Source organism: Salvelinus sp. IW2-2015, unplaced genomic scaffold (genome assembly GCF_002910315.2).
Source record: "Salvelinus sp. IW2-2015 unplaced genomic scaffold, ASM291031v2 Un_scaffold1060, whole genome shotgun sequence".
In the NCBI taxonomy this organism is placed as follows: Eukaryota; Metazoa; Chordata; class Actinopteri; order Salmoniformes; family Salmonidae; genus Salvelinus; species Salvelinus sp. IW2-2015.
Window position 1 is genome coordinate 278,545 of NW_019942712.1, and position 26,979 is coordinate 305,523.

At 42.7% G+C, this 26,979-nt stretch overlaps 1 protein-coding gene across 1 annotated transcript in view; it reads left to right on the top strand.

Annotated features, from left to right (window-relative positions):
- Nucleotides 1–26,979, top strand: part of rbpms (RNA binding protein, mRNA processing factor) — a 91,345-nt gene that overhangs the window by 46,616 nt on the left and 17,750 nt on the right. The window contains exons 4-7 of the mRNA XM_070438633.1: nucleotides 994–1,059; nucleotides 6,355–6,505; nucleotides 8,416–8,543; nucleotides 11,702–11,764. Of these exons, the coding sequence (XP_070294734.1) occupies nucleotides 994–1,059; nucleotides 6,355–6,505; nucleotides 8,416–8,543; nucleotides 11,702–11,764 (408 nt within the window). The remainder of the gene's footprint in view (nucleotides 1–993; nucleotides 1,060–6,354; nucleotides 6,506–8,415; nucleotides 8,544–11,701; nucleotides 11,765–26,979) is intronic.

Genomic DNA, 26,979 nt, shown 5'->3' on the forward strand with positions numbered 1-26,979 from the left:
TTTGTCTTTTGATACCAAACCAGTACTGCCATGTTTGTCTTTTGATACCCAAACCCAGTACCTGCATTGTGTTTGGATCCAAACCAAGTACGCATGGTTTTGTGTGCTTTGATACCAAACCAGTACTGCCATGTTTGTGTTGTTTTGATACCAAACCAGTACTGCATGTTTGTGTTCTTTTGATACCAAACCAGTACTGCATGTTTGTGTCTTTATACAACCAGACTGCATGTTTATGCCTTTTGTTCACACCTCTCTCCAAAACATTTGGCCCTGAACAAAAGTGTGAAGTCACAGAAAATGTAACACATGCACTAATGTTTTGGTGAATGAAACACAGAACAGGGATTTATGCTTGGCAGCTACAATAAATGACAAGCCTGGAGGAAGTTCGCAAACAAGTGAACTCCTCTTTCGGCCTCTCCCTCTTTCTCGTCTCCCTCTCTTTCCCTCCTCTTTCTCCCTCTCTCCCTCCTCTTTCCTCTCTCCCTCCCTCTTTCTCTTTCCTTTCAAACACACTCGCTGCCCCTTTGCCCGTATTTGGGCATAGGGAGCCTATGCACCATCTAGTGAATGTTGACTCTTGTGGACTCCACACTGCAGACTCTAGTTCTCTCTTCACACTGATTTTTAACAGAGAGAGAGAGAGAGAAGAGAGAGAGAGAAGGAGAGATGAGAGAAGAGGAGAGAGAGAGAGAGAGAGAGGAGAAGAGAAGAAAGAGAGAGAGAAGAGAGAGAGAGAGAGAGAGAGAGAGAAGAGAGAGAGAGAGAGAGAGAGAGAGAGAGAGGAGAGAGAGAGAGAGAGAGAGAGAGAGAGAGAAGAGAAGGAGAGAGAGAGAGAGAGAGAGATAGAGGAGAGGAGAGAGAAGAGGAGAGAGAGATGAGAAACATGTATATTCACTCAGACAGAAAAGTGCGGAATCAGTATTATGCCTAAAACTCTGTTTCTTTCCTTTGTTCTGTCTGTTTTTTGTCTTGCCTGCTGTATCTCTCCAGCCAGTGGGGTTTGTCAGCTTTGACAGCCGATCAGAGGCAGAAGCTGCCAAGAATGCCTTGAACGTAAGTTATATGCCCTCATCAAGCACAACCCAGTCTAACGGTGTTTTTAATGTTTATAATATGTGTTGCTAAATATATATTATAGGCACTCTTARGAATACCCAAATACATTTCTGGGCATCTGTACCTCTGAAAGCACATGATAGTCAAGTACAGATGTACGATCTTAATTCGATCTCTCTTTTTGTTGCTGAGAATTTTCATGTGCTGTAGGAAATGCAGATGAGCTTTGTGACTTACATAAATTCACTGAAAAGCTGCACTAACACACGGTTATATTAACAGTATTGCACTTTTCCATTCAAGCTTAATTTTGTCCAGCTAATAGCCTAACCACCGATCAAACAACATTATGGATTACAATTTCAAATCCTGTTACTGCAGGATTATTTTGCTACGACAATACTGACAACGATCGTAATGTGTCAATTCCCTCAACATTCCCGATATCATTTAATATCTGTGAAAGTCTTTTCAGTCAGGTTTTCAAATAAACCACATTTTATTTCATTTTACATGAAGCTTTGCCATCCCTTTGGATCATACAAGGTCAATCACTCTTAACGCAGTAGAATTAGCACTCCTTCCACACCGAAATAGCAGACATTGATCTAGGATTTGAATTTAATCTAGCTGATTTCAAGCAGAGGCTACCAACCTTGCTTGAGGAAATCATTGATGAGGCAGACAGACTGATGCAAAACAGGACTGATCCCGGCAAAGCTTTAAGTTTATCTCTCGAAACAAAGATTCACAGAGAACGCAAAGAAAACTTTCAGATGCCTTTCTTTTTGTCATCTTTGTTTTTTAAATGAGTTATTCCAGCTTTATATTTACATTTTATGTGCCTCTCGGGTGCAGAAATAAATAAATGTAAAGGTTATATTTGGGTCAATAATGACTACTTTATTACAGAATATCGCATCTACTGAATCGAAATGGACCGATCCTCGAGATATTGTTGTACATATATCAAAGACGAAAAAATGTAATTAAAAAGCAATGCTCACGTTATTAGATCAGATTTAGGGTAGGTCTCAAATGAAACACTCTGTAATGCTGAAAATTGTGTTATTGTGTGCAGCCCATTTCCCCAGAGTCGTGTGAAGAACACCCCAGTGTCTATAGAAACGTTGAAACCCCCCCCCACCAAGTTTTCTGAGCAAAACATTTTAATGAAGAAAAAAAAAGTTTGGGGTATTTTTTTGCATTTACATTTTTTGACATAAAAATACCAGGAAATCAGCTACCAAGGGATTTTAATTGAAGAAATCTGTTCCCAAGTTTTCCCACTCATAATAGAGATGCACGTGATCGTATACAAATGTAAGCAAGATTTGAAATTATTAGGTTTTACATTATATCTGTTTGGGCTTCTTGAAGTTAATTTGCAGTCTACAAATGATTTGTAATTATGTTTAGGCCCCCCGACCATCCGCTCAAAAAATAATCTGCCCGCGGCTCAATCTAGTTGATGATACCTGGTCTATGGCTTCACATTCAACTGTAGAATCTAGTTGATGATCCCTGGTCTATGGCTTCACAATCAACTGTAGAATCTAGTTGATGATCCCTGGTCTATAGCTTCACATTCAACTGTAGAATCTAGTTGTAGATCCCTGGTCTATAGCTTCGTATTCAACTGTAGAATCTAGTTGATGATCCCTGGCCTATAGCTTCATATTCAACTGTAGAATCTAGTTGATGATCCCTGGTCTACAATCTTCCAGCAATACCTTCACACACGGTAGAATCTAGTTGATGATCCTGGGTCTTATGAGGCTTCACAATTTCACCTGATAGAATCTGAGAATTTGTAGATCCCTGTGGCTCTATAGCTTCGATCTAATGTCTGTAGAATCTAGTTGTAGATCCCTGGCCTATAGCTTCGTATACAACTGTGAAGAATCTAGTTGTTTAGATCCCTGCCTATACTTAGTGCCCATTCAACTGTAGAGAATCTAGTTGAGTGATCCCTGGCTAATGGCCTTCACATTTCAACTTGTAGAATCTAGTGTTGATGATCCCTGGCCTTATATGCTTCACTTTCAAACTGATATGAATATGGTGGATTTGAGTCACTGGTCTATATGGTCTTTCAATTTCAATGTGTAGAATCTTAGTTGTATGATCCTGCTATATGCTTCTATTCAACTGTAGAATCTTATGTGATTGATCCCTGGTCTTAGCCTTCACATTCAATCTGTAGAATCTAGTTGATGATCCCTGGCTATTAGGCTTCACATTCAACCTGTAGAATCTAGTTTGAATGGATCCGCTGGCCTAATGGCTTCACGATTCAACTGTAGAATTAGTTGATGATCCCTGGCCTATAGCTTCACATTCAACTGTAGAATCTAGTTGTAGATGGCTCCCTGGCCTATTAGGCTTCACATTCAATCTGTAGAATCTAGTTGATGATCCCTTGGTCTAAGGCTTCCACATTCAACGGTAGAATCTAGTTGATGATTCCCTCCTGGGCTTGATAGCTTTCCACTTCCAACATCTGAGGTAGAAACTAGGTTTGACTGGATTCTGTGTTATAGCTCACTTCCTCAACTGAGTAGAATCATAGTTGATATGATCCAGCTTCGGTCTGAATAGCTTAACATGTCAATACTGTAGAATCTAAGTTGATGATCCCTGGTCTATGCTTTCACATTCAACTGTAGAATCTAGTTGATGATCCTGGTCTATGGCTTCACATTCAACTGTAGAATCTAGTTGATGAATCCCTGGTCTATAGCTTGTGCACATTCAACTGTAGAATCTAGTTGATGATCCCTGGTCTATCGCTTCACATTCAACTGTAGAATCTAGTTGATGATCCTGGTCTATAGCTTCATATTCAACTGTAAGTACAAAATAGGAAGATAGAGGTACTCCTACACATGTACTATCTGCCTTCACATCAAAACATATAAACCTGTTGGAGGTGTTGAGAAAACTGATCTGTCAAAATAACAATTTCAAGTCGGAGAATCAACTCTCCTCTGAACCTTTTGATTCTGAGGTCAAATTAAAGCAGTCCTCATTATGCCCGTGTAGCTTATTATACCCTCTGTAGCTTCAATTGGCAGAGGCTCAGAGAGCGGTGAGCCGAGGCAATCCTAGTTAATTCCTCCCTTCATGAGAACCGCGATCTCTCGCTTCTTTCAGCGCGGCTCTCTGCAATGCCTGCTGGGACGGACCTAGAATCGACCCTAGGTGCGCACCGCAGAACTCACTCCACGGGCTTCTCTCTTCATTGATCCGATTCGCTGTGTTTTTTCTCTTCGTCTCCGACACACAAAGAATCTCTCGTATCGGGGTTGATGTAAGGGTAGATAGCCAGCGGTTAATACTGTGCCGTACTGTTGATTCACAACAGTGCCTTTGTTTCTGACGAAGAGGACCCCTGTTCATCCTGAATTCCATATTTGTAGCATCTGTCTCGGGTAGGGTTGGAATATTTTACAACCCTAGTCTTGGGGCTAAAAGTAATGGAGAAGGAAAAATGTTTTGGTAGAAAAGGTTTTTAATAATTGATGAGAGAAATCAAAGTAACCTAACCTTGAGTCAGTTACTCGCAAAGGGCCAAAATGTAGCTCCCCTGACTGTATGTTTCGCAGTGGAATCCTAAGAATTTGTCGGTGCTGTCGAAAGATCGCTTTGAGGTGTGGCGATCGCTGTGTGTTATAGTTGGTGGGGGTTTGAGGTCACAGTATTGGGTTACGCTCAGAGTTCACGAGGGAAAGTGGCGAGGTCAGTCTCGTGGCTTCCCTCTTCTATGCATTCTGCCGCTGACACAAGTGACATGGTATCCCCACCAAGTGACATGGTATCCCCACCAAGTGCCATGGTATCCCCACCAAGTGCCATGGTATCCCCACCAAGTGACATGGTATCCCCACCAAGTGACATGGTAGCCCCACCAAGTGACATGGTATCCCCACCAGTGATCATGGGTATCCAACCAAGTGCTGGTATCCACCACAAGTTGAATGGGTTCCACCACCAAGTTGACATTGTATCCACACAAGTGAATGGTGATCCCCCAAGTGACATGGTATCATACCAAGTGACATGGTCCACCAAGTGAACAATAGGTGGATCCTAAGCCAAGTGAACAGTGTGGGCTAAAGGATCACCACAAACACCAAGTTATGATCAATGGTTTTCATTCAATCGCACCACCAAAAAAAGTGACACAGGTAATCCCCCCAAGTGACAATGCTTTTCAGCACACCAAGTGACATTGGTATCCGACAGTCCATCGCATGGTATCCCCAACCCAAGTGACCAAATGGGAGCCCACCAATAATTGTTCCGGTCAAAGATCCGGCTTCAAATTAAGCACATGACATGGTGCTCATATCACTTTTCGCCCACCAAACTACCTAAACTCTCTAAAGCTGGTATTCTCCCTCACCCCCAAGTGAACATAGGTATCCAAACCAGGGTTGACACTTGGGGTAGGCCCCAACCAAAGGATGGTATCCATTCCACCACAACATAACTGAAAACCGTATGGTACATCTCGATTACCCAGATAGTGTGAGAACATCTCAAATGCAGGGTAGCCCCACATAGTGTACATCGTAGCCCACACCTTATTTAGTCTTATTTGGTAATCCCCATCAAGTAGGACATTGGTTGTTTATCCCCACCAAGTGACATGGTATCCGCACCAAGTGACATGGTATCCCCTCGAAGTGACATGGTATCCACACCAAGTGACATGGTAGCCCCACCAAGTGACATGGTATCCACACCAAGTGACATGGTATCCCCACCAAGTGACATGGTATCCCCACCAAGTGACATGGTATCCACACCAAGTTTGGGTCACCATGAACCAAACCTTAATGCTTGTGTCACCACATGCAACAGAATGAGAATGACGTTCTAATCCAAGTTGAATCCCTCAAGACCACGTTCTTCACAATAGCTCCTACAAAAGCTCTTAGAATATCTCTTACAATAGCTTTTATAATAGCTCTTACAATGGTTCTCACAATATGGTTTCAAATGCCAGGCTTTTACATGTGATTTGGTCAGGATATGATTCGCTCGTTGAACACCACCGACACTATATCATATTATAGAGGATATCTAAGTTACTGYACGGGTGTAACCAATGTCTCTATATTTTAAAGACAACCTAGATMTATAACTCTGTTCCATCCATCGAATAGGAGGCGTGATTTCTTCSCAGAAACTAAGTGTATCTTTATCGGCAAGACAACAAAAGACAAACAAAGCTCTATGTTTTTTTTATTTATTGTGTATTTCACCCTCTTCCTTTGAACTCAGGGTGTCCGCTTCGACCCGGAGATCCCCCAGACTCTGCGGCTGGAGTTTGCCAAAGCCAACACCAAGATGGCCAAGAACAAGCTGGTGGGCACTCCTAACCCTCCTCCCTCCCAGCAGAGCCCTGGCCCACAGTTCATCAACAGAGACCCATGTGAGTGTTCCTGTCTGTCTGTCAGACGCTGCTGCAGGGCCCTGCACCACTGAGAAGTGGTAATCCCCTTACTTGGGGGCGAAAATAGTAGGCCTTAACTGTAGCTACATTATAAACAGAGTGTTATAATTGTACACGCAGTGTTGATGTATGGGAGCTACATACAACCTAGATTGGAGCCATGTTGGAGGTAAGGCTTAGGATCTCAAACTAAACAGCCGAAGAAACATGTGTGTAGGTTTTCATTTATCAGTTATAAGACACCCTTGGTCAATGTTTATTTTTACATTTAGAGAGTTGTTCAGTATGGAATGTTAGGAAATGACGGTTTAAAAATTCGTCTCTGGTCAATCAGTATGGTTTTTTAAATGAGGTTAATCAAGGACTAATATTCGTTCTCAAGCTCTCTCAAACACATTCCTCTTGTTAAGTGAATGTTGAATAAAACATTCTCTGTGTGCAGTACTAGCCTCGGTGTTTAATAAAACATTTCTCTGTGTCATACTAGCCTACGGTTTTAATAAAACATGTCTCTGTGTGCACGTTATAGCCCTCGTGTTTAATAAACATTCCTCTGTGTGCAGTCTGCCTCTGTGTTTAATAAAACATTCTCTGTGTGCAGTACTAGCCTCGGTCATAATCCTACGCACCTAACCCCTTGACTCTTGAGATTGTGTGGAATTCGCTGATGTAGCTCTACACTGTTTTACGTTTAGTTAAATGTTTTGTCAAGCGTTAAGTTGAACATAGGCCATCTGTGGATTGCGTGGTTGTAGCTAGATTCTTACTTATCGACCGAAACATGTTCTTATCTGAAATCTTTTTGCCTGGAGGAGAGAGGGAGTACACTTGTTGGGTCCTTGTGGAATAGGGAAGGAAACGATGAATGAAGATTACGGCGTAATTGTCAACCAATCTCCAAAACAGAAATCGATGGCTGTCATTTTCTGATAAGGAGTTTCACTACCGGTCAAAAGTTTAAGAACACAATGTAGAAAATAGTAAAAAATTAAGAAAAACTCTTGAATGAGTAGGTGTTTTAAAAATGTTGACCGGTAGTGTATATCTGCCAGTTGATCTGAGAATACACTGAAATGGACAGTTTTTCAAGGCACTTGGAACATGGAAGCCATTGTTATTGTTGTTGATATAGGTACAGCTATTGGTATTCTGTAGATCTATATGCTGCTGTCTGGAGATGACCTCCTCTTTCTATGAAAGAGGAAGCGGCAGGTAGCCTAGTGGTTAGAGCGTTGGGCCAGTAACCGAAAGGTTGCTAGATCGAGTCTTTGAGCTGACAAGGTAAAAATCTGTRGTTCTGCCCCTGAACAAGGCAGTTAACCCACTGTTCCTAGGCCGTCATTGTAAATAAGAATTTGTTCTTAACTGACTTGCCTAGTTAAATAAAGGTTCAAATATATTTATATATATATCAACTGTCCCATTAATGACTAGGGTATATCTTTTTGCTTTTAATCTGAAAGATTTTTTAGTAGTGTAAATATCCACCCGCCCTCAACCGGTAGCCGATTGACTCTGCTCACCTTTAAACAATCTCACCCTGTATATTTCTTCATCTCTCCCTCTTTCTCCCTRTTACTTCTATTTCAAGTCATGTTCGCTCTGTAATACCTCACTCACAGTAGTCTAAAGTTCCTTCTTCGCCTCATCTCCTCTCTTCCAATCACAATGGTCTAAATATGGAGGATACGCGAAAGCAATATGGCGGAATTTCACAGGGAGACTCCCTTTCACTTATCCAGGTCTTTCAGATCGATGGTTACAAAAGAGAGGAGACCACTTATGACGTGTGTACCTACATGTCACACATCCCTCCACCCTGTCTGTTCCCCCTCATCACACTCCCTCCGTCACTCCTCACCGTTCTCCTCCTCTTCTTGTCTCCACAGATGAGCTCACAGTACCCGCTCTATACCCTGGCGGCCCAGACATGTGGGCGTCATACCCGCTGTACCCGGCGGAGCTGTCGCAAGCCCTCCCTCCTGCTTTCACCTACCCTTCCTCACTCCACACTCAGGTAACGAGAACACCTGAGCCCACACCTACCTAACCTACCACACCTATCTGCCTACATGCCTACCTTTACTTATCCCTTATTTTACCAGGTCAGTTGACTGAGAATGCATTCTCATTTACAGCAATGACCTGGGGAATAGTTACAGGGGAGAGGAGGGAGGATGAATGAGCCAATTGGAAGCTGGGGATGATTAGAGGGCCATGATGGTATGAGGGTCAGATTGGGAATTTAGCCAGGACACCGGGATTAACATGCCTACTCTTACCATAAYTGCCATGGGATCTTTAGTGACCAATAGAGTCAGGACACCCGTTTAACATCCCATCTGTAAGACGGCACCCTGCACAGGGCAATGTCCTCAATCACTGCCCTGGGGCAATGGGATAAAAAACCTTTGACCTAAAGAAAGAGTTCCTCCTACCGGCTCTCCAACACCACTTCCAGCAGCATCTAGTCTCCCATCTAGGGACCAACCAGGACCAACCRTGCTTAGCTTCATAGACATGCCTGCAGTGGAATGCTGCTACACACACACACCTACCTACCTCCATCCATAACTACCAACTAACCAACCTACCTACCTAACTACCACCTACCTACCTACAGTTGAAGTCGGAAGTTTACATACACTTAGGTTGGAGTCATTAAAACTCGTTTTTTCAATCACTCCACAAATTTCTTGTTAACAAACTATAGTTTTGGCAAGTCGGGTAGGACATCWACAGTGTGCATGACACAAGTACTTTTTCCYACAATTGTTTACAGGCAGATTATTTCACTTATAATTCACTGTATCACAATTCCAGTGGATCAGAAGTTCACATACACTAAGTTGACTGTGCCTTTAAACAGTTTGGAAAATTCCAGAAAATGATGTCAGGCTTTAGAAGCTTCTGAAAGGCTAATTGACATCATTTGAGTCAATTAGAGGTGTACCTGTGGATGTATTTCAAGGCCTACCTTCAAATTCAGTACCTCTTTGCTTGACATCATGGGAAAATCAAAAGAAATCAGCCAAGACCTCATTAAAAAAAATTGTAGACCTCCACAAGTCTGGTTCATCCTTGCGAGCATTTTCCAAATGCCTGAAGGTACCATGTTCATCTGTACAAACAATAGTACGCAAGTATAAACACCATTGGACCACGCAGCCGTCATACCGCTCAGGAAGGAGATGCGTTCTGTCTCCTAAGAGAATGAACGTACTTTGGTGCGAAAAGTGCAAATCAATCCAGAACAACAGCAAAGGCCCTTGTGAAGATGCTGAGGAAACAGGTACAAAAGTATCTATATCCACAGTAAAACGAGTCCCTATATCGACACACTGAAAATCCGCTCAAGCAAGAAAGAAGCCACTGCTCCAAAACCGCCATATAAAAGCCAGACTAACGGTTTGCAACTGCACATGGGGACAAAGATCATACTTTTTGGAGAAATGTCCCTCTGGTTTGATGAAACAAAAATAGAACTGTTTGGCCATAATGACCATCGTTGTGTTTGAGGAAAACGGGGAGGCTTGCAAGCCAAAGAAACACCATCCCAACCGTGAAGCACGGGGGTGGCAGCATCATGTTGTGGTGGTGCTTTGCTGCAGGAGGGACTGGTGCACTTCACAAAAATAGATGGCAAAATTGTGGATATATTGAAGCAACATCTCAAAACATTACTCAGGAAGTTAAAGGTTGGTCAGGAATTGTGAAAAACGGAGTTTAAATGTATTTGGCTAAGGTGTATGTAAACTTCCTGAGTGGTATGACGGCTGCGTGGTCCTATGGTGTTTATACTTGCGTACTATTGTTTGTACAGAATTGAACGTGTAGTCAACAGTCAACTTAGTGTAGTAAACTTCTGACCCACTGGAATTGAGATACAGTGAATTATAAGTGAAATAATCTGCCTGTAACAATTGTTGGAAAAATTACTTTTGTCATGAACAAAGCCAAAACGACAGTTTGTTAACAAGAAATGTGTGGAGTGGTTGAAAAATTAGTTTTAATTACTCTAACATAAGTGTGTGTAAACTTCCGACTTCAACTGTATCTACACATAACCTACCTACCTACAACCTAACTACCACCTACCTACTACCTACCTACCTACCTACCTACTACTACCTACCACTACCATACCTACCTACCTACCTACCTACTACCTCCACTACCTATCTACCACCATACCTACTACCCTACTACCTACCTACCTACTACCTACATACCTACCCACCATACCTACCTACCCTACCTACCTACCTACCTACTACCTATCTAACCTACTACATACCTTACCTACATAACCTACCTACCTACCTACCTACCTACTACCTACCTACCTATCTACCTACCTACCTACCTACCTACCACCTAGCAAGCCTACCTACCTACCTACCTACCTACCTACCTACCTACCTACATACCTACCTACCACCAATACCTACCTACCTACTACCTAACCCTACCTACCTACCTACCTCCTACCTACCTACCTACCTACCTACCTACCTACCTACACCATAACCTACTAACCTACCTACCTACCTACCTACCTACCTACCTACCTACCTACCTACCACCTACCTACCTACCCTACCTACCACCTAACTACCTACCTACCTACCTACCTACTCTACCTACCTACCTACCTACCTACCAATACCTACCTACAACATACCCCTACTACGCTACCTACCTACCCTACCTACCTACCACCTACCAACACACACACAAACACCACACACACACACACCTACCACACACACACACACACACAGAACATACACTCACTCACAAAATAGGCTTCTGTGTTTTCACTAAGGCCGAGAAAGTGCATGAGTTCATTCGGTTCTGAATCAGGTGATTCTGAATGAGTCGATTCTGGTTTCAAATGAGTTGATTCATGATCTGAATCTCAGCAGGTTGACACTGGTTATTAACTGAATCGATTTTTGACCTAAGTATGGACTCTGAGTCAATTCTGTTAAATGTATCTTAGAAGATTGACTGAATATCTGGTGTAATGAATTTGAGGGAATTGACTTGAAAAGGAGAGAGTCGACTCTTTTAAAATGAATCTTAGAGGTTTAACTGAATGTCTGGCGTTCTGAATATGAGCGAGTGGACTCCTTTGAAGTGAGTCATGTTGCTGGTGTGCTTTTTGTTCAGATTCGCTGGCTCCCTCTGCAGATGGAACTCCCAAGGGATGGAAGTCCAGGCAGTTCTGTTGAGGTATGTGTAGCGTGACACACACACACACACCCACCACACACACACACACACACACACACACACACACACAGCACACACACACCACACACCACCACACACACATATACAGACGTGCGTACACACACACATACACACATACAGTGGGGAGAACAAGTATTTGATACACTGACAATTTTGCAGGTTTGCTACTACAAAGCATGTAGAGGTCTGTAATTTGTATGCATAGGTACACTTCAACTGTGAGAGACGGAATCTAAAACAAAATCCAGAAAATCACATTGTATGATTTTTAAGTAATTAATTTGCTTTTAATTGCATGACATAAGTATTTGATACATCAGAAAAGCAGAACTGAATATTTGGTACAGAAACCTTAGTTTGCAATTACAGAGATCATACGTTTCCTGTAGTTCTTGACCAGGTTTGCACACACTGCAGCAGGGATTTGGCCAACTCCTCCATACAGACCTTCTCTCCAGATCTTCAGGTTTCGGGGCTGTCGCTGGGCAATACGGACTTTCGGCTCCCTCCAAAGATTTTCTATTGGGTTCAGGTCTGGAGACTGGCTAGGCCACTCAGGACTTGAGATGCTTCTTACGGAGCACTCCTTAGTTCGCTGGCTGTTGTGTTCGGGTCGCTTGTCATGCTGAAGACAGACAGACCCACCTCTTAAGCAAGGAGGGAGGATGTTGTGGTCAAGATCTGCGAACATGGCCCATCCATCTCCCCTCAATACGGTGCAGTCGTCCTGTTCCCCTTGCAGAAAAGCATCCCCAAAGAATGATGTTTCCACCTCCATGCTTCACGGTTGGGATGGTGTCTTGGGGTTGTACTCATCCTTCTATTCCTCCAACACGGCGAGTGGAGTTTAGAGCAAAAAGCTCTATTTTTGTCTCATCAGACCACATGACTCTCCCATTCCTCCTCTGGATCATCCAGATGGTCATTGGTAAACTTCAGACGGGCCTGGACATGCGCTGGCTTGAGCAGGGGACGCCTTGCGTGCGCTGCAGGATTTTAAATCCATGACGGCGTAGTGTGTTACTAATGGTTTTCTTTGAGACTGTGGTCCCAGCTCTCTTCAGGTCATTGACCAGGTCCTGCCGTGTAGTTCTGGGCTGATCCCTCACATTCCTCATGATCATTGATGCCCACGAGGTGAGATCTTTGCATGGAGCCCCAGACCGAGGGTGATTGACCGTCATCTTGAACTTCTTCCATTTTCTAATAATTGTGCCAAAACTTGTTGCCTTCTCACCAAGCTGCTTGCCTATTGTCCTGTAGCCCATCCAGCCTTGTACAGGTCTACAATTTATCCTGATGTCCTTACACAGCTCTCTGGTCTTGGCCATTGTGGAGAGGTTTGTTGTCTGTTTGATTGAGTGTGTGGACAGGTGTCTTTTATACAGGTAACGAGTTCAAACAGGTGCGTTAATACAGGTAATGAGTGGAGAACAGGAGGGCTTCTTAAAGAAAAACTAACAGGTCTGTGAGAGCCGGAATTCTTACTGGTTGGTAGGTGATCAAATACTTATGTCTTGCAATAAAATGCAAATAATTACTTAAAAATCATACAATATGATTTTCTGGATTTTTGTTTTTAGATTCCGTCTCTCACAGTTGAAGTGTACCTATGATAAAATGACAGACCTCTACATGCTTTGTAAGTAGGAAAACCTGCAAAATCGGCAGTGTATCAAATACTTGTTCTCCCACTGTACATACACACATACACACACGCAGATCTAAATATATTTTATATTTGAGATACTTCAAATAGCCACCCTTTGCCTTGATGACAGCTTTGCACACTCTTGGCATTCTCTCACCCAGCTTCACCTGGAATGCTTTTCCAACAATCTTGAAGGAGTTTCCACAAATGCCGAGCCCTTGTTGACTGCTTTTCCATCACTCTGCGGTCCGATTTATGCCAAACCATCTCAACCAGCTTCATGAGGTAGTTACCTGGAATGCATTTCAATTAACAGGTGTGCCTTCTTAAAAGTTAATTTGTGGAATTTCTTTCCTTCTTAATGCATTTGAGCCAATCAGTTGTGTTGTGACAATGTAGGGGGTATATAGAAGATAGAGCCCTATTTGGTAAAATACCAAGTCCATCTTATTATGGAAAGAACAGCTCAAATAAGCAAAGAGAAACGACAGTACATCATTACTTTAAGACATGAAGGTCAGTCAATACGGAAAATGTCAAGAACTTTGAAAGTTTCTTCAAGTGCAGTCGCAAAAACCATCAAGCGCTATGATGAAACTGGCTCTCATGAGGACCGCCACAGGAATGGAAGACCSAGAGTTACCTCTGCTGCAGAGGATATGTTCATAAGCCTCAGAAATTGCAGCCCAAGAATTCAAGGCACACTTAACCAGCATGTCTACCACAGCATTCTGCGATACGCCATCCCATCTGGTTWGGGCTTAGTGGGACTATCATTTGTTTTTCAACAGGATAATGACCCAACACACCTCCAGGCTGTGTCAGGGCTATTTTACCAAGAAGGAGAGTGATGGAGTGCTGCATCAGATGACCTGGCCTCCACAATCACTCGACCTCAAACAAATTGAGATGGTTTGGCATAAGTCGGACTGCAGAGTGAAGGAAAAGCAGCCAACAAGTGCTCAGCATTTGTGGGAACTCCTTCAAGACTGTTGGTTGAGAGAATGCCAAGAGTGTGCAACGCTGTCATCAAGGCAAACGGTGGTTATTTGAAGAATCTCAAATATAAAATATATTTTGATTTGTTTAACACTTGATTCCATATGTGTTATTTCATAGTTTTGATGTCTTCACTATTATTCTACAACTATTGGTTAGAGCCTGTAAGTAAGCATTTCACTGTAAGGTCTACTACACCTGTTGTATTCGGCGCACGTGACAAATAAACTTTGATTTGATTTGTAAAAAAAAATATTTAAAAAAGAAAGAAAAACCTTTGAATGAGTAGGTGTGTAGTTCTTCCGTGTTTTGACAGGCTAGGTATTCTGAAAGGACAGCAACCGTAATTCCAGGGCATTCATGTAGGAGTGCACTTTTTGTAAAACACAATGGGCCAGTGGTGCAGTGGAGGGAATACGCAGGTATCTGCCATATACCCACTTTTAATTTCAGTGGGAACTCACTTCTTAATCCTTACTGATGCATATCGAAGTAGTATAGTGGAGGTTATACGACTTGTCAATTATGTAGTACAACAGAGAAATCGTGTACAAAGTAGCCTACACAATCGCAAAGCACGTGAAATATGTTCACATGAGCGCCGTACACACACACAGCCTAGTTTCAGCTGAATATCATCTGCAGGCAGCAAGAGTGTTCAGCTCTCAACTGTTTTTTTGGCATGGAGCAGCTCACAGAAGAATGACATCGGTAGCCGGTAGGGTAGGAAAGATGTTTCCGTTTATGATATCTACCAGTAAATGCTAACTAAGGCTACAATGGGTATGCAAAACAAGTATTGAGAAAAGTTTGGTCCAAAGTTATGGTTAGTAGGCTATTTGTGATGCGCAATTCAGTTATCATGCTTTTTTGCATCAGGGGCGTAGGCATGAGTGGGCCCGGGTAGACCCATGCCCACCCACTATAAATCAGAAAAAATATATAGGAAAACTTTGGATTTTTCCACACATTTTTCCTTCACTGGGCGGGCCGTTTTGGGAACCTTTTTTGGCAAAATTAGAGTATACCCACTTCTCCAGGGACCACTGCATAGGGCCGATTGGAAAGACAGCAGTCACACACAGCATGATGTTAAAGGATAAGCAGTCCACTCACTTTGACATAATAAGCCAGTAGGTCCCAAACATAAGAATACAAACACACAACCATTAGGCTAATAATTTCCCAATCGAAATGGACCTATTGAAACTATTACTTCCCATTGCAAAAAAATACATTTAAACGTTAAGCACACAAAGTAACCGGTGACCTAAAGTTTAAATGCAACAATGTTTGACACAAGTTATTTTTCAAAGAGATGGCTAATAAKAACAAGCTCAATAAAAAAGCTGAAAAAATCTTATTGGTTGATTCCACTGTCACTKCAAAATGTTGCCCTAATACAGTTGAATGGCAGATGCCTTCAATCTAGCTTCTGATGGCCTAGCCAATGGCTGACTTAGCTAGCTAGATTCATCTCCCTAGAGACCACCAAAGAAAAATCCTGATTGGATCGTTTTTTTCTCTCTCTTCAGTGTTAACCCATTCATTTCCAACAAAAATTGAAGACATTAAATCAGAGCATCATTGAAAAGAATAATATAATTATAATTATTATTATTTTATAAATCCTTAGCCTTTCTCTGAAGGCGTAGAAGGCCCTCATTGTTCTCCACTGTGTTTGGGTTACTAATACATTGTAGAGTGGCTTTATTTTCCCCCATAATGCATTTGTTCACTCTTCTAAATGTCTAAAGAATCCAGATGCTGTTCTGAAATATGAACACAGAAATACTGGACATTTTCAACTCTTATTATGGTTGCGATTTGACAAAATTTCATTCATGGTCTTGAATTGGACTCAAATATTTCTTGACTCGGTCTCGCCCCCCTGTCTGGTCTTGTTCTTGACTCGGTCTCGCCCCCCTGTCTGGTCTTGTTCTTGACTCGGTCTCGCCCCCGTCTGGTTGTTCTTCGATCGTCTCGCCCCTCTGGTCTGGTCTGTGTTTCTTGACTCGGTCTCCGCCCCCTGTCTGGTCTTGTTTTGACTCGGTCTCGCCCCTGTCTGGTCTTGTTCTTGACTCGGTCTCCGCCCCCTGTCTGGTCTTGGTCTTGACTCGGTCTCGCCTCCCTGTCTGGGTCTTGTCTTGACTCGGTCTCGCCCTGTCTGGTCTTGGTCTTGACTCGGCTGCCGCCGCCCGTGTCCTGGCCTTGGTCTTGACTCGGTCTCGACCCCTGTCTGGTCTTGTTCTTGACTCGGTCTCTGCCTCTGTCTGGTCTTGTTCTTGACTCGGTCTCGCCCCCTGTCTGGCCTTGGTCTTGACTCGGTCTCGACCCCTGTCTGGTCTTGTTCTTGACTCGGTCTCGCCTCCTGTCTGGTCTTGTTCTTGACTCGGTCTCGCCCGCCCTGTCTGGTCTCTGGTCTTGACTCGGTCTTCGCCCCTGTCTGGTCTCGGTCTTGACTCGGTCTCACCCCCTGTTGGTCTTGGTCTGACTCGGTCTCGCCCCTTGTTCAGTCTTGATTCGGTCTCGCCCCTGTCTGGTCTTGGTCTTGACTCGGTCTCGCCCCCTGTCTGGTCTCGGTCTTGATTCGGTCTCGCCCCCTGTCTGGGTCTTGGTCTTGACTCGGTCTCGCCCCCTGTTGGTCTTGTTCTTGACTCGGTCTCGCCCCCTGTCTGGTCTTGGTCTTGACTCGTATGGTCGCCCCTGTCTGGTCTTGTTCTTGACTCGGTCTCGCCCCCTGTCTGGTCTTGGTCTTGACTCGGTCTCGCGCCCCTGTCTGGTCTTGGTCTTTGACTCGGTCTCGCCCCCTGTCTGGTCTCGGTCTTGACTCGGTCTCGCCCCTGTCTGGTTCTGGTCTTGACTCGGTCTCGCCCCCTGTCTGGTCTTGGTCTTGACTCGGTCTCGCCCCCTGTCTGGTCTTGGTCTTGACTCAGGTTCTCGCCCCCTGTCTGGTCTTGGTTCTTGACTCGGTCTTGCCCCCCTGTCTGCTCTTTGTTCTTGACTTGGTCTCGTCCCTGTGTCTGGGTCTTTGGTTTGACTCGGTCCTCGACGACCCTGTCTGGTCTTGGTCTTGACTCGGTCTCGCGCTTGTCTCAGTCTTGATTCGGGTCTCCGCCCCTGTCCTTGGTCTTGGTCTTGACTCGGTCTGCCCCTGGTCTGATCTCGGTCTTGACTCGGTCTCGCCCCTGTCTGGTACTTGGGTCTTGACTCCGGTCTCGCCCCGTGTCTGGTCTCAGTCTTGACTCGGTCTCGCCCGCTGGTCTGGTCTTTGGGTTCTTGACTCGAGTCTCGCCCCCTGTCTGGTCTTGGTCTTGACTCGGTCTCGCCCCCTGTCTGGTCCTTGGTCTGACTCGGTCTCGACCCCTGTCTGGCTCTTGGTCTTGACTCCGGTCTCGCCCCTGTCTGGTCTTGGTCTTGACTCGGTCTCGCCCCCCTGTCTGGTTTGGTCTTGACTCGGTCTCGAGCCCCTGTCTGGTCTTGGTCTTGACTCGGTCTCTCGGCCCGCCTGTCTGGTCTTGGTCTTGACTCGGTCTCGCCCCCCTGTCTGGTCCTTGGTGCTTGATCCGGTCTCGCCCCCTGTCTGGTCTTGTTCTTGACTCAGGTCTCGCCCCCTGTCTGGTCTTGTTGTCTTGACTCGGTCTTCGCCCTGTTGGTCTTGTTTCTTGACTGGTCTCGCCCCCTGTCTTGGTCTTGTACTTGACTCGGTCTCGCCCCCTTGTCTGGTCTTGTTCTTGACTCGGTCTCGCCCCCTGTCTGGTCTTGTTCTTGACTCGGTCTCGCCCTGTTGTCTTGTTCTTGACTCGGTCTCGCCCCCTGTCTGGTCTTGTTCTTGACTCGGTCTGCGCCCCTGTCTGGTCTTGTCTTGACTCGGTCTCGCCCCCTGTCTGGTCTTGTCTTGACTCGGTCCTCGCCCCCTGTCGCTGGTCTGGTCTTGACTCGGGTCTGACCACTGCATGCTGTACTTGACTCGTCTCCCTCCTGTTTCTTTGCTTGACTCAGACTTGATTTGCTCGGTCTTGAACACAACACTGGTACACACACACACCACACACACACACACACACCCACACACACACACAACACAACACGCACACACACGCACGACACACGCACACAACACCACGCCGACGAGAACTCTGATGTACACACACACACACACACACACACGCTTGTAATTAATGATGGTCTGGTGCTCATGACGTATGGGTATTGCAATTGAAAATGCTTAAAAGTAATGCTAGGACACAACAATACTGTACACATTCATGCAGGAAAACACAACAGGTCAACGTTCACGGGGTAAGTAGTTGTATACGTAATGGACAGTAGTAATAGTAAGTAGTTGTACTAAGTAGTAGTATTTAGTAGTATGTAAGTTTTAAGTAGTATTAGCAGTAATGTAAGTAGGTAAGTAGTTAGATTTAGTTATGATATGTATAAGTCGTAAGTGTATGTAAGTAGTAAGTGTGATATAGTAGTAATGTTAAGTAGTCAAGTAGTATTTACGTAGTATGTAAGTGTAGAGTAGTATTAGTAGTATGTAAGTAGTAAGTAGTATTTAGTAGTATGTAAGTAGTAAGTAGTATTTAGTAGTATGTAAGTAGTAAGTAGTATTTAGTAGTATGTAGGTAGTAAGTAGGATGCCAGTCGCATTGGAACTAAGGCTCATGAACAACAATTTATTCAGCCTTATACAACCTGTAAACAGCCTGACCATGACAACATAAAATACCTCGTAATGTCCTCTTTGCACCCAGATTCCCCCGCTGGGCACTCACTTCCTGCCAATAACGACTAGTTTACCATTTTCATCTCCCCACGGTTCTAGCTAAATTCTTACTTAAGAAATTGCTCTTTGCTAATAAAGTAATTTTTGTTTATTTTTACCATTTCAATTAAGAAACAATTAAAGGTACAGTAAGTAAGGTACTTAATTGTTACCCAGAAATGATTTGATATTGAGATCAAAACGACTGCATTGGACCTTTAAAACATAGCCCCTAGAGATGATTCTTCATTCTGTTTGAGTCATTGCCTTTGATGTTTCATATCTAAGAAAAAATGCATGGCATCAATTGAGAGACTGGCTTACTGGGCTATGACCTGGGAGGAAAAAATAAATGAAAATATATTTTAGTGCCTTTTACCAGATAGGTTTGGAACTCCCTTTCTTATTGGTCGATTAACTAATTTAAATTTCAGGCTGTCTTTTCAAACAGCTCTTACACCAAAATGGCATTATTATACTTTTCACAATTGCACAGTATTATTCCAATCTCATAGTGTGGAAATATAGATAAAACTTAGGAAAATACATTTTTTGACTCCACTGGGCCTTTAATTGCTGACTGCTAGCTGGAGGGAGATGACACTGAGATACATGGCTTCCACCTGTATTCAGGATACCTGCCATATTCTTCCTGCATTCAGGGTACCTACCATACTCTACCTGCATTCGGGGTACCTACCATACTCTACCTGTATTCAGTGTACCTACCATACTCTACCTGTATTCAGTGTACCTACCATACTCTACCTGCATTCGGGGTACCTACCATACTCTACCTGTATTCAGTGTACCTACCATACTCTACCTGCATTCGGGGTACCTACCATACTCTACCTGTATTCAGTCATAACCTCTAGATAGTTGTACAGTCAACATGGTGAAGGTATCCAGTCATAACCTCTAGATAGTCAACATGTTGAAGGTATTCAGTCATAACCTCTAGATAGTTGTACAGTCAACATGTTGAAGGTATCCAGTCATAACCTCTAGATAGTTGTACAGTCAACATGTTGAAGGTAATCGGCATCATAACCTCTAAATAGTTATACAGTCAACATGTTGAAGGTATACAGTCATAACCTCAAGATAGTTGTAGCAGTCACATGTGAAGGTAATCCAGTCATACCTCTAGATAGTTTGTACAGTCAACATGTTGATGGTACCAGTCATAACCTCTAGAATAGTTGTACAGTCCAACAGTTGAAGGTATCACAGTTATAACCTCTAAGATAGTTGTAACAAGTCCAACAAATGTTTGAAAGGTATCCAGTCATGCATGTTGAACCCTCTAGATAGTTACACAGTCAACATGTTGAAGGTATCCAGTCATAACCTCTGATAGTCCAAACACATGTTTAAGGTATCCAGTCATAAACCGCTAGATAGTTGTAACAGTCAAATATGGTGAAGGTATCCAGTCATAACCTCTAGATAGTTGTAAGTCAACAATGTTGAAGGTATCCAGTCATAAACTCTAGATAGTCAACATGTTGAAGGTATCCAGTCATAAACCTCCTAGATAGTTTATATCAGTCAACATGTTGAAGGTAATTCAGTCATAACCTCTAGATAGTCAAACATGTTGAAGTATCGCAGTCATAACCTCTAGATAGTTCTACAGTCAACCATGTTGAAGGTATCCAGTCCATAAACCTCTAGATAGTCAACAATGTTGAAAGGTATCCCAGTTCATAACCTCTAGATAGTTGTGACAGTCAACATGTTGAAGTAATCAGTAATAACCTTCTAGATAGTTGTACAGTCAAACATGTGAAGGTACAGTCATAACCTCTTAGATAGTGTAACAGTCAACATGTTGAAAAAGGTATCCAGTCATAACCTCTAGATAGTTGTACAGTCAACATGTTGAAAGTATCCAGTCATAACCTCTAGATAGTTCTATCAGTCAACACATGTTGGAAGGTAATCCAGTCCATAACCCTAGATTAGTTACACAGTCAACATGTTGAAGGTATCCCAGTCATAAACCTCTAGATAGTTTCTAACAGTCAACATTTTGAAGGTATCCAGTCATAACCTCTAGATAGTTTTACAGTCCAACCATGTTGAAGGTATCCAGTCCATAACCTCTAGATAGTACAGCAGTCAACAATGTTGAAGGTATCCAGTCATAACCTCTAGATAGTTATAAGTCAACATGTTGAAGGTAATCCAGTCATAACCTTCTAGATAAGTCCAACATGTTTGAAAGGTATCCAGTCATAACCTCTAAGATAGTTGTACAGTCAACATGTTGAAGGTATCCAGTCATAACCCTCTAGATAGTTGTACAGTCAACATGTTGAAGGTATCCAGTCATAACCTCTAGATAGTTGGACAGTCCAACATGTGAAGGTATCCAGTCATAACCTCTAGATTAGTGTACAGTCAACATGTTAGGTATCCAGTCATAACCTCTAGATAGTGTACAGTCAACATGTTGAAGGTATCCAGTCATAACCTCTAGATAGTTGTACAGTCAACATGTTGAAGGTATCCAGTCATAACCTCTAGATAGTTAAACAGTCAGCATGTTGAAGGTATCCAGTCATAACCTCTAGATAGTCAACATGTTGAAGTATCCAGTCATAACCTCTAGATAGTGTACAGTCAACATGTTGAAGGTATCCAGTCCATAACCTCTAGATAGTCAACATGTTTGAAGGTATCCAGTCATAACCTCTAGATAGTCAACATGTTGAAGGTATCCAGTCATAACCTCTAGATAGTCAACATGTTGAAGGTTCCAGTCATAACCTCTAGATAGTCAACTGTTGAAGGTATCCAATCATAACCTCTAGATAGTCAACAGTTTAAGTTATCCAGTTACATTCCATGTGGTCAGTGGATCCCTTTGCGACTACTGATGATTATTTAGAATTCTATTTTTGTCAGTGTTTACAACAATAGTTACAATGTAACACGTTACAGGGACAGGGCAGTGGGTTTAAAGGCTGTGGAAGAAAAATGACTCAACTCTAAACTGGACAGCTGCATCACTGCATGGAATAGTCAACAGTAACCGATCCGATTGTGGTAACATGCTCATCTGTTGGTAGACTACACAAACTCTGTTATACAAAGAAGCCACAAAACCACACTCGCTGCCTCTGTTGTGTGTGTGTGTGTGTGTGTGTGTGTGTGTGTGTGTGTGTGTGTGTGGGTGTGTTGGTGTGTGGTTGTGTGGTGTGGTGGTGTGTGTGTGTGGTGTGTGTGTGTTGTGTGTGTGTGTGTGTGTGTGTGTGTGTGTGTGTGTGTGTGTGTGTGTTCGGGCGCCAGTCATACAGTCACCAGACCCCCCCCCCCCCCTCCCCCCTCCATTCCCAAAGGCTCGGACAGGAAGAAACATGTTTCTGAGACCCCCAAAGGAAAAAGGGAGAGATGGGAAGGGGTGAAGCGCAGATAGGGGGGGGGGGTTAAGACTTACTGTTGATTGGTGCTAGTTCTATTGTGCCGTTCCCCCTAACCCTGCTCCAGCTCTAGGAAACACACAGGCTGTTTCAAGGAGGCGAAGACAAAGAAAAACTGACCCGTAAATAAGATTCCCCCCCTCTTTATCTGTTCTATCTTTCTTTTCCTTTTGGGGATTCTGATTCCCTCAAGGGGGCAAAGCCTGACCGTATAAATGACTTCAGCTCCGTTTGATAGAAGGGCACTTATGTCCCTAAACCCCTCCCTTGTACACTCCCTTCCTCGCTGCCCCTTGAGGAATCAGAATCCCCAAAAGGAAAGAAAGATAGACAAATAAAGGGGGGGGAATCTTATTTACGGTCAGTTTTTCTTTGTCTTCGCCTCCTCTGAAACAGCCTGTGTGTTTCTAGAGCTGGGAGCAGGGTTAGGGGGAACGGCACAATAGAACTAGCACCAATCAACAGTAAGTCTTAACCCCCCCCCCCTATCTGCGCTTCACCCTTCCCATCTCTCCTTTTTCCTTTGGGGGTCTCAGAAACATGTTTCTTCCTGTCCGAGCCTTTGGGAATGGAGGGGGGGGGGGGGGGGGGGTCTGGTGACTGTATGACTGGCGCCGAACACACACACACACACACACACACACACACACCACACCACACACACACACACACACACACACACACACACAACACACCACACAACACACACACACACACACACACACACACACACACACACACACACACACACACACACACACACACACGAGCAGCGAGTGTGGTTTTGTGGCTTCTTTGTATAACAGAGTTGTGCTAGTCTACCAACAGATGAGCATGTACCACAATCGGATCGGTTACTGTTGACTATTCCATGCAGTGATGCAGCTGTCCATTTTAGAGTTGAGTCATTTCTTCCACAGCCTTTAAACCCACTGCCCTGTCCCTGTAACGTGTTACATTGTAACTATTGTTGTAAACACTGACAAAAATAGAATTCTAAATAATCATCAGTAGTGCAAAGGGATCCACTGACCACATGGAATGTAACTGGATACTTCAACATGTTGACTATCTAGAGGTTATGACTGGATACCTTCAACATGTTGACTATCTAGAGGTTATGACTGGATACCTTCAACATGTTGACTATCTAGAGGTTATGACTGGATACCTTCAACATGTTGACTATCTAGAGGTTATGACTGATACCTTCAACATGTTGACTATCTAGAGGTTATGACTGGATACCTTCAACATGTTGACTGTACAACTATCTAGAGGTTATGACTGGATACCTTCAACATGTTGACTATCTAGAGGTTATGACTGGATACCTTCAACATGCTGACTGTATAACTATCTAGAGGTTATGACTGGATACCTTCAACATGTTGACTGTACAACTATCTAGAGGTTATGACTGGATACCTTCAACATGTTGACTGTACAACTATCTAGAGGTTATGACTGGATACCTTCAACATGTTGACTGTACAACTATCTAGAGGTTATGACTGGATACCTTCACCATGTTGACTGTCCAACTATCTAGAGGTTATGACTGGATACCTTCAACATGTTGACTGTACAACTATCTAGAGGTTATGACTGGATACCTTCAACATGTTGACTGTACAACTATCTAGAGGTTATGACTGGATACCTTCAACTGTTGACTATCTAGAGGTTATGACTGGATACCTTCAACATGTTGACTGTATAACTATCTAGAGGTTATGACTGGATACCTTCAACATGTTGACTGTGTAACTATCTAGAGTTATGATGGATACCTTCACATGTTGACTGTAAACTATCTAGAGGTTATGACTGGATACCTTCAACATGTTGACTGTAGAACTATCTAGAGGTTATGACTGGATACTTAACATGTTGACTGTGTAACTATCTAGAGGTTATGACTGGATACTTCAACATGTTGACTGTAGAACTATCTAGAGGTTATGAACTGGATACTTTCAAATGTTGACTGTACAACTATCTAGAGTTATGACTGGATACCTTCACATGTTTGAACTGTACAACTAATCTAGAGGTTATGACTGGATACCTTCAACATGTTGACTGTACAACTATCTAGAGGTTATGACTGGATACCTTCAACATTTGACTGTACAACTATCTAGAGTTATGACTGGATACCTCAACATGTTGACTATCTAGAGGTTATACTGGATACCTCAACATGTTGACTGTAGAACTATCATAGAGGTTATGACTGGATACCTCAACATGTTGACTATCTAGAGGTTAGACTGGATACCTTCAACATGTTGACTGTATAACTATCTAGAGGTTATGACTGGATACCTTCAACATGTTTGACTACTAGAGGTTATGACGTGGATACTTCAACATGTTGACTGTACAACTATCTAGAGTTATGACTGGATACCTTCACCATATTGACTTGTACAACTATCTAAGGTTATGACTGGATACCTTAAAACTGTTGACTATTCTAGAGGTTATGACTGGATACCTTCAACATGTTGACTGTGTAACTTCTAGAGGTTATGACTGATACCTCAACATGTTGACTGTACAACTATCTAAGAGGTTATGACTGGATACCCTTTCAACCATGTTGACTGTACAACTATCTAGAGGTTGATGACTGGATACCATCAACATGTTGACTGTACAACTATCTAGAGTTATGACTGGATACCTTCAACATGTTGACTGTACAACTATCTAGAGTAGACTGGATACCTTCAACATGTTGACTGTAAACTATCTAGAGGTTATGACTGGAATACTTCAACATGTTTGACTGTACACTATCTAGAGGTTATGACTGGATACCTTCAACATGTTGACTGTACAACTATCTAGAGGTTATGACTGGATACCTTCAACATGTTGACTGTACAACTATCTAGAGGTTATGACTGAATACCTTCAACATGTTGACTTCTAGAAGGTTATGATTGGATACCTTCACCATGTTGACTGTACAACTATCTAGAAGGTTATGACTGAATACAGGTAGAGTATGGTAGGTACCCCGAATGCAGGTAGAGTATGGTAAGTACACTGAATACAGGTAGAGTATGGTAGTACCCTGCGAATGCAGAGAGTATGGTAGGTACAACTGAATACGGTGAGTATGGTAGGTAACACTAATTCAGGTAGAGTATGGTAGGTACCCCGAATGCAGGTAGAGAGTATGGTAGGTACCCTGAATGCAGGAAAGAATATGGAGTATCTGATACAGTGGAAGCCATGTATCTCAGTGTCATCTCCCTCCAGCTAGCAGTCAGCAATTAAGGCCCAGTGGAGTCAAAAAATGTATTTCTAAGTTTTTATCTATATTTCCACACTATGAGATTGGAATATACGCTGTGCAATTGTGAAAGTATAAATAATGCCTATTTTGGTGTAAGAGCTGTTTGAAAAGACAGCCTAAAAATTTAAATAGTTTAATCGAACCAATAAGAAAGGGAGTTCCAAAACCTATCCTGGTAAAAGGCACTAAAATATATTTTCATTTATTTTTCTCCAGGTCATAGCCCAGTAAGCCAGTCTCTCAATTGATGCCATGCATTTTTTTCTTAGATATGAAACATCAAAGGCAATGACTCAAAACAGAATGAAAATCATCTTCTAGGGGCTATGTTTTTAAAGGTCCAATGCCAGTCGTTTTGTCTCAATATAAATCATTTCTGGTAACAATTAAGTACCTTACTTACTGTACCTTTATTTTTCTTAATTGAAATGGTAAAAATAAACAAAAATTACTTTATTAGCAAAGAGCAATTCCTTAAGTAAGAATTTAGCTAGAACCGTGGGGAGATGAAATGGTAAACTAGTCGTTTGGCAGGAAGTGAGTGCCCAGCGGGGGAATCTGGGTGCAAAGAGGACATTAAGGTATTTATGTTGTCATGGTCAGGCGTTACAGGTTGTATAAGGCTGAATAAATTGTTGTTCATGAGCCTTACGTTCCCAACACCTGGCATCTACTTACTAACCTACATACTAACTAATACTACTTACTACTTACAATATCTACTAAATACTAACTTACTACTTACATTACTAAATACTAACTTACTACTTACATACTAACTAAAATACTACTTACTACTTACATACTACTAAATAACTACTTACTACTTACATACTACTAAATACTACTTACTACTTTACATTACTACTAAATACTACTTACTACTTACATACTACTAAATACTACTTACTACTTACATACTGCTAAATACTACTTACTTCTTACATACTACTAAATACTACTTACTACTTACAACTACTAAATACTACTTACTACTTACATACTACTAAATACTACTTACCCCGTGAA